This window comes from Bicyclus anynana, chromosome 2, assembly GCF_947172395.1.
Source record: "Bicyclus anynana chromosome 2, ilBicAnyn1.1, whole genome shotgun sequence".
NCBI classification, from domain to species: Eukaryota; Metazoa; Arthropoda; class Insecta; order Lepidoptera; family Nymphalidae; genus Bicyclus; species Bicyclus anynana.
This window is the reverse complement of record NC_069084.1, coordinates 13,422,417-13,435,979: the sequence shown is the minus strand read 5'-3', so window position 1 is coordinate 13,435,979 and position 13,563 is coordinate 13,422,417. Positions and strand designations below refer to the sequence as shown.

General features: G+C 34.7%; 1 protein-coding gene across 1 annotated transcript in view; it reads right to left on the bottom strand.

Annotated features, from left to right (window-relative positions):
* Positions 1–455: 455 nt before the first annotated feature.
* The window catches only part of LOC112050581 (facilitated trehalose transporter Tret1), a 31,001-nt gene continuing 17,893 nt past the window's right edge, over positions 456–13,563 (bottom strand). Inside the window, exons 3-8 of the mRNA XM_052887291.1 lie at positions 12,904–13,073; positions 10,060–10,213; positions 8,986–9,118; positions 5,865–6,094; positions 4,860–5,054; positions 456–4,224 (exon numbers count right to left, since the gene is read on the bottom strand). Of these exons, the coding sequence (XP_052743251.1) occupies positions 3,964–4,224; positions 4,860–5,054; positions 5,865–6,094; positions 8,986–9,118; positions 10,060–10,213; positions 12,904–13,073 (1,143 nt within the window). The 3' untranslated portion in view covers positions 456–3,963. The remainder of the gene's footprint in view (positions 4,225–4,859; positions 5,055–5,864; positions 6,095–8,985; positions 9,119–10,059; positions 10,214–12,903; positions 13,074–13,563) is intronic.

Sequence of the window (13,563 nt, the reverse complement as noted above, 5' to 3'; positions counted from 1 at the left end):
TCCTCACGATGTTCTCCTTCACCGATTGAGACACGTGATATTTAATTTCTTAAAATGTACACAACTGAAAAGTTGGAAGTGCATGCCCCGGACCGGATTCGAATCTATCCCCTACAGAATTGGAGGTCATATCCACTGGGCTATCACGGCTTGGGACTATTAATTGAAATTTCTAATTTTTAACCGACCAAAAAAAGGAGGAGGTTCTCAATTCGTATTTTTTTGTTTGTTACCTCATAACTTCGTCATTTACTAACCAATTTTAAAAAAAAAATTTTTTGTTTGAAAGAGTAGGTATACTTCCAGATTGATTCCATTTCATTTTCATGAAAATTGTTTAATTAGTTTTGTGTTAAAACCAAAATAAGTGAAATACTTCTTTGAAGACGGTTCTATTTTTTTGTTAAAAATATTATTGTTTATCACCTGCAGCTTTTCAATAAAAATGCTTAAAGTTTCATTCAACGAAATATATTGAAAAACAACATTTCATTTAGGTATTTACAATTATTAACGTTCCTTTATAGGTTTGATTAATTTTATTTATAACTTACAATACTTAAACAATACTTAAAAGTAAAGACAAGATTATGCATATAAGTACATTTTACAATAGGCACTGGGTTACCTAGCTATCTACTTATTTAGTTTTTTTTTTTGATTAAACAGCTATTATGACAATACTGAAATGAAAATAACAGACAAATATACGTCCCAAGCTATTAACTTGTAGAACGTTATGGATTAATATATATATGGATTAATATAGGGCTTCGTGTTTCTATAGTGCATGGCACTTAGACATTTACATTATCAGTCCTAAATATTTTACATTGATTTGTATTTTGCTGCAATCCTGTAATATAAATTATCATCTTATATCTTTACCTTACATGTATAATAATTATAATTTGTAATCTATCCATGTTTTAAACAAATATTAGGAGCAAATACACCACAAAGAGAATATAGTATGATAAACTTACAGTCGCAAGTATGTAGGTAGTTTTATTTATTGTATTTCAAATTTAATTTTAGATTGAATTACTTGTATATTTAATTATATATTAATAATTTTAATATAAAATATAAAAATTGGATGTCAATAGATAAAATAATAAGACCAACCTTCTATTTTTAAAGTACCAATAATTTAGAACATACCAAATTGAAGTAGTCATCTTGACGCTTTTACGGAGCAGGCCGTATCACTGATACGGGGCCCCAGATTACAGGCCCCCCTTACGTGTGAAAGCGTTTGAAAAATTAGTAAAACGTAATCCACAATTGGAAAAATCCTATATAATAAGTTAAGTCAATGCCATATTTATTTTAAGCATTATTGTTCCTTTTGTGAGAAATCTTTACTTCGTTTGCCCCCCCCCCCCCCCCCCCCCAGTAATTTTCATACAGGGCCGCTCCAAGGATCGCTACGCCACTGTTAGGAGTACGCACTGTATCTGCTTGTAATTGCACTAACAAACTAAACGAAATACTATAGAAAACTTTCAACATGTAAGCTTGGACATTGATACCAATACAATATGCAGTTGAATCATAGCTCTTACACTTCAATAGGCTAAAATAAACACAGTTTTAAAGTAAAACAGAGTCTACAGGTTGGCAACTTCGTTTGTAAAATTCACGATGGGTCGCGCGGGCCGGGGGGCGTGTAGCGATGAACGAAAATCACACGGCTGATACACCTCACTTCCCCCCTATCGCCCACATATCATGGGAAGGTCATCAACGAACTTCCCAGAATATAGTCTATGTTATAAATTTTGGCGTTTGAGAGGTATTTGCTTATTGCACAATTAGCATCAATATCAGCACTAAGACAACTTTAGTTATGATTTATTCACAATTAACGTTTCTAATAGAAGGCTGGCCTTTAGGGTGGTTACGCACTGTATCCGATCCGAATCCGTGATATTAGGTTCCAAAGAACTAATTTTGTACGGTAGCTTACGCAACAGATACGGCTACCGTGCGAAAATACCCTTGGATTCAAATCGGACATAATAGTAGAAGATCCGAATTAGAAACGACCTTTACCCATCTGTTTAATAGATGAAAAGTATATAAAATTTAGTACGTTAAAAAAATTGATTTATCACGAGGTTGAAAAGGGCGGGACCAAGTGGCTCTCCCTTAAAATACATTGCCATCATTAAAAATCCTGGTCAAATTTTCATTAACCATTATGTTTATTAACCATTAACTATCCAGCCAATTAGTTAATGTAGCCAGTTTTTGAGTCAAACTACTATAATAATAACATATTTTTAGCGTACTAATTTTGGTATAAAACTATTTTCATCCATTAAACAGATGGGAGAAAGTCGTTTCTAATACGTATCATAAGACTATTTTTATTTTAGATTTGGATCAAAGATCCGAAATATCCGAAATCGGTCCGTGTTTTTATGTCCGTATTTCTAAGGATACGGATCGGATCAGTGCGGGTCAGTATTTAAAACTTATCCGTTTAATTTAAAAGCAAAAGAACAAAACAGCTACATGCTCTTAATAAATAACAAAGAAAAACTCATTAAGTCATGCGAAAAAATCGGTAAATGTTTTAAAATTATTTAGAATATCAAAATAAATATGGATGTGTAGGTACATTTTATTAAAAGTTTTGTTTTGTTCTTTACGATTATTAAATTAGGAGCAAGAGTTATATAACAATTAAATTATCAATTTAACACTGCAACTTGCAAAAATTTCAACAAGTATTGTTAAAATAATAAAAGATTTGATTTAAACACATAAATTATTTCAGTAGCGGGATATAAAGTGCCGTGAATTATAACTGTTTAGGATACCTACTAAACGTATCACGAGGGTTTTTAATTTAAATAATAATAATAAAAATGCAAACTCACATAATTAACGTAATATCATTGCTCGAGTTCACGTAACATTACGTAACTTTGAATTAATTTAGTTATCATTTTGAAATTAATAGTTTGACATTGTTAACGTTTAAAAATGTAAAATCTGGTGATATTGCACAAATATAGTAAGTACCTATATTTATTCTTCATAGGAGATGGGATATGGAACTTAGATTTACCACGCTACTCCAATGTGGGTTGGTGGGTAATGTTTAGCTCTAACGATTAAAAAACAGAATATGTTGTTAATGATAATAATCATGTGATATTTGAAGCAATGGGTGTAGCACCACGAATTTCTCTACTTCACTGGGAATTTTGGCTGGAAATTTCTTGGAAAAAGTATTTCACAGCCCGGTCCTGGATTCAAACCCAGGACATCATGATCCTAAGCCACATAGGCTAACCATTGGAGTAACGAGGCAGTGTATGTTTAATACACTATATTAAGTATTCTTTAACACTACTGACCAAATTAAATTAAACTTACATAATATATTTAAATCTCTCAAAAATAATTACTTAAAATACTATTTTACTAACTAAACGTGACGAGATAAATTATTCTAATAACAGTCTAGATTTGCATCTATAAACACAAATCTCTAGGATGGACCAAGACATACATTTACTGATATTAAAAATATCAGACTCTACATACTCTCTTATTAAAAAAAATATATATATTACGTTGATTTTAAATAAATCTGTACTCTGACATACAACTATAGGACTTAACTGCATCATTAATATTACGAATTTTAATGAAGTTTCCATTAAATTTCGAAAAATGTTATATATAATATTATACAAATTAAGTACATGCTTTTTCTTGATCAAATCAAATTTCGTATAATGTTATATATAGTATTATACAAATTAAGTACATGTTTTTACTTGATCAAATCAAATTTCTTATCTTTAAAGATCTTATATGATTAATTAGAGAAGATAATTTCAAAATCTACGTAATACTCATCATATCTCACAACCTTTGAGCATTTCCTAAAATCTCATGCAAAACTAATTCACACCGTTACAACATACATTACTCACAATACTACGGCACAGCCTTTATTCTCTCTTCTTTTTTATCCTTATTCCTGTTTGAAAGCTTTTCGTATATCTCTTCGACAGACTTTTGTCTAGTCTCGGGAAACGCTATGAGAGTGTAGAAGCATGCGAAGAAACATACGATAGCAAAGAACAGGAAAGTCCAGTGTATGCTGATCAATTCGCAGAGTTTGGTGAACCATTTCATTTGGACAAAGTTGCTGAGTTTAGCGCAAATGTTCGCGAACGATGACACTGTGCCACGTAGCTGAAAAAACAATATGAGCTAAATTAAAAAAAAAATCGGGTGTCTGTAAAGTCGGTTTACAGACGATAGTTGAACATGACAACGTCATAAGAAAATGCTGATGGAATGGTTGCACTTTTCAAAAGAAAATGTTCGTTTTTCGAATTATAATACGTTGTCACGTCAAAAAATAGAAAGGAAATATTCTAGGAAAGGAAAAATTCGAATTATTTTTAAATAGCATAAAATTTAATCTAGTTAATATTTTAGAACGCCAAAGTAAGTAGGATCTGAATGAAATTCGGTATAGAAACTGAAGTGTGATTGACATACTCGTATTATAAGGCACCGCGTCCAATTTTAGCTTAGAATCTACATCGCCGCAAGTTATAAGTGTGTGTGTACTGTACGTGGTATTTGAGGCACGGAGGTACTCATATGCCCAAACTATGCCCAACTCTAGGCTGCTGTTAAGATTTCTCTTACAGAAAACCCCAAAAGCTTATTTTTGTTATACTGAAATCTTCTTCGCCACTTCGTCGAAAAATCCTTCGTCCGCGTGAAATTCAGTTTAACAAATGTCAGTGTGTTCAAATAAAATAAGGAAGATGATGATGTATTGATGATACCAAAAGTATGTATGTGGATGAACAAACCTGGAATGAAAACAAGTCCGTGATGATGATGTAAGAGATGGGCTGGAATCCAGCAGCATCGGCGAAGATGCAGAAGCACATGGCGAAGACGGGCAGCCAGCCCGGCAGCCACATGCCGATACCAGTGAGGTAGAACCACGCGGACAGTAGCAACATGCCCACTCCTATTGCGAAGGAGGTGCTTACGAGAAGAAGCTGCAAAACAATGACAATTATCTTTAATACTCATGTAATATGTACCATATCGCGAACTGAAGTGGCAGGGTTCAAAGAGCCGATGGACGTAGGGGGTCCTAGCTCCTAAGATGTTGGAATGGAGACCCCGCATCGAATAGTGCAGTGTAGGTCGTAGAATTTCAGGGAGCTGGATGAAGCGGGTCGTGTTGTTTGGAAGTCCATGGAAGAGGTTTATGTCCAGCAGTGGCCGTCCATCGGATGTTAATGAAGATGTTTAGACGAAGTATTACTACTACTACTAGCTGTGGGAGCTTTTAGCGACAGAGCTCTCGCCTGTTTATTTCTTCAGGCAACAGAATTTTTGTGTTACGGTGGTCACGGTCTAAATAGTTGCCGATGAATTAACATGTTAGGCTTAACGCCTCAATGTTGACGGCACTTGTTCTGATATAGGCGACATGTACCTATCCGTGGAAGTTAGAATTTTATGATTTAACTCTGAAGAAACTGGCTATTTCATTATTATACAAGAAGTTGGAAAATATGTCAGTATCAATGTTACTTTACTGCATTTAAGAAAACTATGAACGGAATCGACTATACTCGTATTACTCGAGATTGCCGAACCAACAGTAGCTAAGTAGCTATTTGCTAAATTATTTCCCAAATTAAACCTGCTTGGCAACTAGTTTACTTGCTTCGAGGTAATGATCCTTGAATTTTAAAACTTAAATACATACAAATACTGAATATAGAAGCAGACAGCAGTATGCAACAGTATTTCAGTAAGTACCTACTTCATGAAAGCCTACATAAAATGTAAATTACCTTACGCCCAGTCTTCTCAACAATACACGTGGCAATGGTAGAGCCCAGCAGTTGCACGAGCCCAATCAGCATGACCTGCTTGTTGGGACTCAACTTGAGGCTGATGGACTCTGAGGCGCGCTCGAACACGAAGCCGGCGTATATCAGCACGATAAGGTAGCCGTCGAACTGTTGTGTGATTTTTATCACCAAAGTGATTATGAAAGCTTTGAAGGTAGCTTTATCTTTCACTGAAAGAAAAGAAATAGAAGGTGAAGTTTTCTGTTAAAGCTTAAATTATGGTAAATCACGAGATAACATTTTTTAAAATTTTTAGACAATTCACACATTTTTAATTATTAAAATAAACTAAATTTATTATATTAAGCCATTCTGCTGAAATATCACTTTATAATTTCAACATACTAACTTAGCACGCATTGCCATGCCCATGCTTCGTGCTAATGTAGTGTCCAATTTATTACAGGAAAAATGCATAATAACACAGTATTATGTAAATATTACGTTTAAGTTAAACAATGGAAATGGATTAAATAATTTTATTCTCCACAGTAACAATTTCCATACAGTAAATGTTATTCCCATGGATGTGCATAATATAACGTGACATAACCAGTTAAATGATTTAATTTAATTATCAAAGTGATTTTTAATTTCATTAATTTTATTCTTTAAATTTTATTAGTTTTAGAATAGAATAGAAAATAATTCATATGTTAGTACAATATACTGAAGACTTGACATGACATTTGTTTTGTAAATTTTGTCGTTTCGCTAGCGTATGCACGGACATTCTAAACGGGCTTGTGCTTTTCTAGTTGAGCATTTTCTATAGGCTCATTGATGGGGGAGTTAAGATTTTTAACGAATGCAAAAAATAAAATGCATAGAAGGTGTGCAAAGACGGAACGTCTCGTATTAGACTCTTAGCTCGTAGCTCGGCTTACAGAAGCGTTTAGACCGATGGAATTCGTGGACATAATGAGACCTGTCCCTGTTGCCAAATGACACGTCGATTCTCTTTCTACGATCACAAACGCTTCGAAAACTAGAAAAATGTATATGAATGACACTTGCTATGGACAGGTCACGTGATCGAGATTTGTCATTCTCGTACATTTGTCTAGTTTTCGAATCGTTTGCGATCGTAGAAAGAGAATCGACGTGCCACTTGGCAGCAGAGGCTGTCTGACGCTACAAAGAGTGTTTGGCTTCTATCATCATCCGGACATGCATTTACGATCTTTACGATCCTATATCCGGTCGATGTAAGAAATGAGGACATCGTTTTCGCCGTTACAGAATACAATATTATACCTTACTACAGATATATGAGAGGATGAGGGTAGATGTGTGTGTAAGACATTGTAGTGTTTAGTTTAAAATATCTAACACCTTTCAAAGACCAATTTTTTATAATCTGCATCTCGGAAACATCTTCCACACTTTTCATGAAAATGTGTGATAAATCGATTTAGCTCGGTTTGATTTTTAGAAAATTTACCAAAAATAACATACTTAGCAAAACTCGGTTATACAGTAACTTAATAGTATTTATGATTTAAGTGCGATAAGTAGAAAATTACAGCAGAAGCGATATTGCAAGCTCGAGTCGAAGACGAGAGCTATAAGGAAGGAAGCAGAGACTGTTATTATTAAAGCGCACGTATGTCATACGACGTTTTATCGCTCATTTTAGGCGATGGATCCTTAATATAATTTCGTAATGTATTTTCTGTCATCAAGGAGTGTATTAGGTCGGTAGTAACTAGGTAGGTCATAGTTGCGGTCATTTTGTTTACAACTTTTTCAGACTTCTCGAGAAAAAAAATTAAGTCTTCGTCATAATGGGACTTATTCTAGAGTTCTTTTATTTAGTAAAAACTCAAACCGGAATTCAATTAATAGAAACACTTCCGAGTTCAAGCTTGTAAGGACGTCCCGCGTTTAATAAATAATAATAATCTAGTAGGACATTCTTAGTTGTTTTAACATTGTTAGTTCGTAAGTGTATGTAAATTCAATGCAAATTCAATGGCGACCTACTTACTTTGTTTGTAGTATGAATGAAAATATCCTTTGAATACAGATTTAGTTTTCATTGATGCAAAATGGGCAGAAATCAACAATACTTCAGAAAACAAGAAGATATGGCAAAAAATATTAAAAACAGAAAAAAATGTTCATTTGTTATTGAAACTATTATAAAGAACAAAGACTTGGAAAAAAGAAATAGGCGTTTTATAGGAAAAGTATTTTTTTAAAATGTAATTTTCGTAATTACTGAAAATTTTAGGTTCATTCTAAATAGAAGTCTGATTAGAACGACGGACGAAGTTAGACATCCAATCAATGATATTAAATTATCATTGAATCCAATACTATGTATTGAAGTACTATAGATAAACCGTTTCATATTAATACCTACGCTGTCAATACCTACACCCTACACCTCACTCATATTGCAACAAATATCCTCATAAGTGTATCCAAGAAGCCGTATGTTATTTCTTTTATCAGTTTAATTTAGATCATAAAAAGTGACATTGAACAAGCTATGCTTGGAATATCTCTGATTGAATCAGAAGGTAAAGGGACAGAAATTAGAAGTCACGAGATAACTGAACGAGTTGAAGCGGCGATGGTCGTGAACCCCATAGAGAAGAACGCATGGTATGGTGTAGCAACCCCCCAAACTGATCGTGAATTTAGCGATGAAGATGTATCGTATGTATGATAGGAGCCATTGGTTATAAGTGACGCAGAATCGCTGTTTTTAGGACTCTACAATATATAATATATTTTAAGTTAGTTAAGTATATAATTAAATAACGTAATTATAGTAAGTTAGTTAAGTATAGATGTCGAATAAAGAATATCGGCTGATACGTCGATGAAGATTTTACATAATCTTTTTAACACAAAAATTGAACCGACTTCAAAGGCGTATTTCAGTTATTTTTTCGTGAAAATGGAATAGGGCCAATCTGGAAGTATAGTCTTCCAAACAAAAAATAATTTATTAAAAAAAACATACGCGTCGAATTGAGAACCTCCTTCTTTTTTTCGTCGGTCGGTTAAAAATATACCTATATATTTGAGTATATCTTGTTGTACGTACGTATTATTTTCCAGACGTTCTTAGCCTCTTCCTTGGTCTGTTTCTCCACCTTCACCAGGCTGTCGATGTCCTGTTCCAGTGATCGCTCCATGATGCTCACGCCGCGAAGCCACGCCAGAACAGTTTTGGCTTCCTGCGAATTATTACAACTATGAAATATGTACCGTATCCGATGAGTATTGATATCGGATCCAGATATATTTTAGATAATACGTATTTTCAAATTAGCTCAGCTAAAATGCAGCATAATACAGCATTTTACATAAGTACGTTTTCTGTGGTTCAACAGTGTGTACCTATTTCGTTAGCTCGGTTATTTTTAAGTAATGGGAGCCTAACTCACCAAAAATCAGGTTGAATTTTCCTATAAAGATATGCAATAAAATATTTGTAGACGTTATAACCCAGTGGACATGAATATCTGCCTCCGATTCCGCAGGGTGTTGGTTCGAATGGGGTCCGCGGCATGCTCCTCTAACTTTTCAGTTATGTGTGAAGGAAACATCGTGGGGAAACCTGACATTTTTTTTAATTCTCTACGTGTGTGAAGTCCGCCAATCCGCATTTGGCTAGCGTGGTGGATTATTTGGCCTAACCCCTCTCACCGAGAGCCGAATATGGGTTGATAACGATTTGTTTCGTGTGAATAATGATGCTACAAATTATTTTTTATTTGAATGCCAATGAAGTTACTAATGTCATAAAGGCTTGGTTACCAAGTTCTCTAAAAGACGCCTGAATAACAGATACGGATAATCCAATCGCGATCGCAAACGCTTCGAAAACTAGACAAATGTATGGGAATGACATTTGTTATCGACAGGTCACGTGATCAAGATCTGTCATTCCAATACATTTTTCTAGTTTTCGAAGCGTTAGCGATCGTAGAAAGAGAATCGAAGTGCCACTTGGCTACAGGGGCAGGGGTATACATTGGATTACGAGTAGTTGTATCTTTTCCAATTTAATACGTAATTATTCTATTTATCGGAGAAGGTTGCGCTTTGTTTGTAAGAGAACAGGACAACATTATTTCATATTGATGAATAAATAATATTATTTTAACGTTCTTACATCAATCTTGCCCTGTTTGACCAGAAACTCCGGCGTCTCGGGCATTATCAGGAAGATGAAGAACACGACAGTCGGCACTAGAAGTCCCATCCACAGCATCGGTGTCACTTCTAGCAAATCCGCAAACACGTAACTGGCGAGATACCCAATGTTCCTGGAATATATATTTTATTTATTTATTGGAAATGCCAACAGTCAGCGGTGTGTATGAACAGTTATGAACAGAGAAAACAAAATAGGCCCCAGATGAGATCCTTGGGGCGCTCCTTAGTTTTTAATCACACATTTAGATAAATATATAATATGATGCATAGTCGACAAGATTTGATATCGTATATCGTCCTACTAATATTAGAAACGCGAAAGATTGTATGGATATTTGTATGGATCCACCCCGAAAAGATCCATGGATCTCGAGGGATTTGTGAAAAACTAAATTTTACGCGGACGAAGTCGCGGGCATCCGCTTGTCTATACTAATATTATAAAGAGGTAAAGTTTGTAAGTTTGTAAATTGTAAGTTTGTAACATTCTTCAAATGGGGTAATCTTCGGAACTACTGGTCCGATTTCAAAAATTCTTTCACCAGTAGAATGCTACATTATCGGGTAGTGCTATAGGCTATATTTTATATAGGTATCATATATATTAGCCGAGTTATCACAGTTTTTGTCATACAGGTCGGACCGAAAATCCTCTTAAACAGACTTATTCGTATGCGCTGCCTTAACTATTGTGTAAAATTGAAATTAATGTATAGAGACTTTATGTATCTTTAAAAGTTCTACAAAAAAGTCCGCGACACCATATATCTATCTTCTATATATTAGTAGATATAGTACCTTTTGTGTTTTATAAATTATTAATTTTATATACTTAGGTTTAAGTCATTATTTATACAACTAAACTTTAATCCTTATTAAAATAAATTATTTAATAATCACAAGGATATTATGGAGATAAGATTTGCCCTTTACAGTATGTTAATTACTTAAATAGTTTTGGAGATAATACAAAATTTCTAAAAGACGCAGAAATTCCGCTATATGACGCCCGGCGCTTTCATTTACGTAGTTCCCGTTCCCGTGTGAATATGGGGATCAAAAATAGCCTATGACACTCGCAAATAACGTTCTTTCTATTGGTAAAAACAACTTTCCAAATCCGTCCAGTAGATCCAGAGATTACCTCCTACAATCACACGAACTTTACCTCTTTATATTATTAGCATGGAAGTCTCTATTTCCCTTGGTCATACCACCACTCTCGAAGGACTGGACCGATTTTGCTAAGGGTAGGAGTAAGATAGAGAAGTTATAGGGTAGGGTAGGGTACGGGTAGGGAAGCGTAGGGGTAGGGTAGGGGTAGGGTAGGGGTAGGGCCGGGGTAGGGTAGTGATAGGGGTAGGGTAGAGGTAACGGTAGGATAAGGAAGTCGTAGGGTAGGGGTAGGATAGGCGTGAGATAAGGGTACGGGTGGGATAGGTGTAGGAAAGAGATAGGGTATAGGGAGGGCAGGAGTAGGATGGGGGTAGGGTGCAGGTAAGGCAGGGGTAGGGTAGGGGTAGGGTAGGGGTAGGGTAGGGGTAGGGTAGGGGTAGGGTAGGGGTAGGGTAGGGGTAGGGTTGGGGTAGTGGTAGGGTAGGGGTAGGGTAGGGGTAGGGTAGGGGTAGGGTTGGGGTAGTGGTAGGGTAGGGGTAGGGTAGGGTTGAGGTAGTAGTAAAGTTGACAACGAACTTTACGCGGACGAAGTCGCGGGCGTCCGCTAGTAGTCTATAAATATATGTGATACACAAAGAAGAGGAAATGATTATGTTTCACCTCATTATCGAATTTTATTGTTCTATAAGTTTAAAAAATAGTGATGATAAAGAATTTAGGTTTGATTTTATCAGCAAGTCCAAAGTTGCCCATATTAAACTTGCTACGGCTAATTTCATAACTTCATTAACACTTTTATTAGCAAATATCAATGAAGAAAAACCGAGTTACCTAACACTCATTCAAAAATTCAACGAAATGGCCACACATTAAAATATACGTCACCCATTTAACGACACAAACGTAAGTTGCATTTTTATAATATATAAATAAAAACGAAAATTATAATATTGTATGTATAAATAATTTACTAAATATTCCTAAGAATAACGACCCACGATTTCTACATAAATGAATGCATAATGTATTAATCTATACTAAGTTATAATGGGCAAAGATACAGCCAAAAAAAAAGAAAGATGGTTGCATACTAACTAATAACGAACATAACATTAATTCAAGCTTTATCAATTCGATTTATGAAATCCTAATAGTAAGAAACAGGTCATGTTTTTACTTGAATGAAAACATATAATATCTGGAATTATGAATTTAAGTGAAAAAATATTCGAATACAAATAGATTATTTTTAAGATTTTAGTTTAAATAAAATAAAGTTTTATTTATTCTGTCAATATCAGAATTCGCTATAATGCGGAACGAATGTTAATTGGGTTGATTTCGAAAATTGTAGAACCTTATGTCTCGTCGTATTGAATTGTGGTATTGCAACTGGCATTTAAATGTACAAACGTTACTAATAAAGTTGCATAATGATTTTGAATATTGTCTTAGGTTGCGTTATTATTCAGATCGACTTCCAAATTTTTCAAGGTCGGGCGTAGTACTATTCATATAAAAAGAAATTCGTGCGTGCGAGATTCACAATTTCAAACAATAGCAACAAATTGCATCAGTGATTTCGTTGCCAAGTTCAATGTTGAAGCCACTGGCGCGTTACATTCGGCGTTATTTAGAGTTGTAAAAACTACTAGCAATAATTAAGCTAGATCAATAAAAATACCTGTTCAAAATCAGCAGGGATCCAAGCGCTCCTCTCAGATCTATATCACTTATTTCTTTCAAATATATTGGCAGAACGATGTAGCAAGCTGAGCAAGGAATGCCAGCGATGGCTCGTGCGAGAATCAACGCCCATGGCTCCAAGGATAGCAGTTTTATTTGCCAGTATAACTGTAACAGGAACATAGGGCATTATACAAATAAAAAACATGTTAGTTAAAGTTACCATGAAGAATTAAATGCATACATGTTTCAGATAGTAATCAGTAGCTTCCATAATAAACTAGACGTGAATTAATTGCAGTTTGTTAATTAAATTAATCTAATCTGAGACAACATTTTTTTGTTGATACTGTAAATATTACTGCAGGCGACAGGATTTTTGGTTATCAAAAATACACAATCTATAAGTATGATAAAAAGAATCTCCATTCTAGTTTATGGACTTCTGAAGAAGTGTTTAATTTGACGAATATCTTAGTATTCAGGGGCGTAGTTACCGACGTATCAGCCATATCAATGATACGGGGTCCCCGGACTACAAGGTTATTATCAAAGCAAAAATTGTAAAAAGTAATCTAGGTATAATATTACTTAATCTGGGTTTGCAAAAAACATACGAAAAAACTGCAGAAATGACAAAAGTAAAAAAGGAATTCTT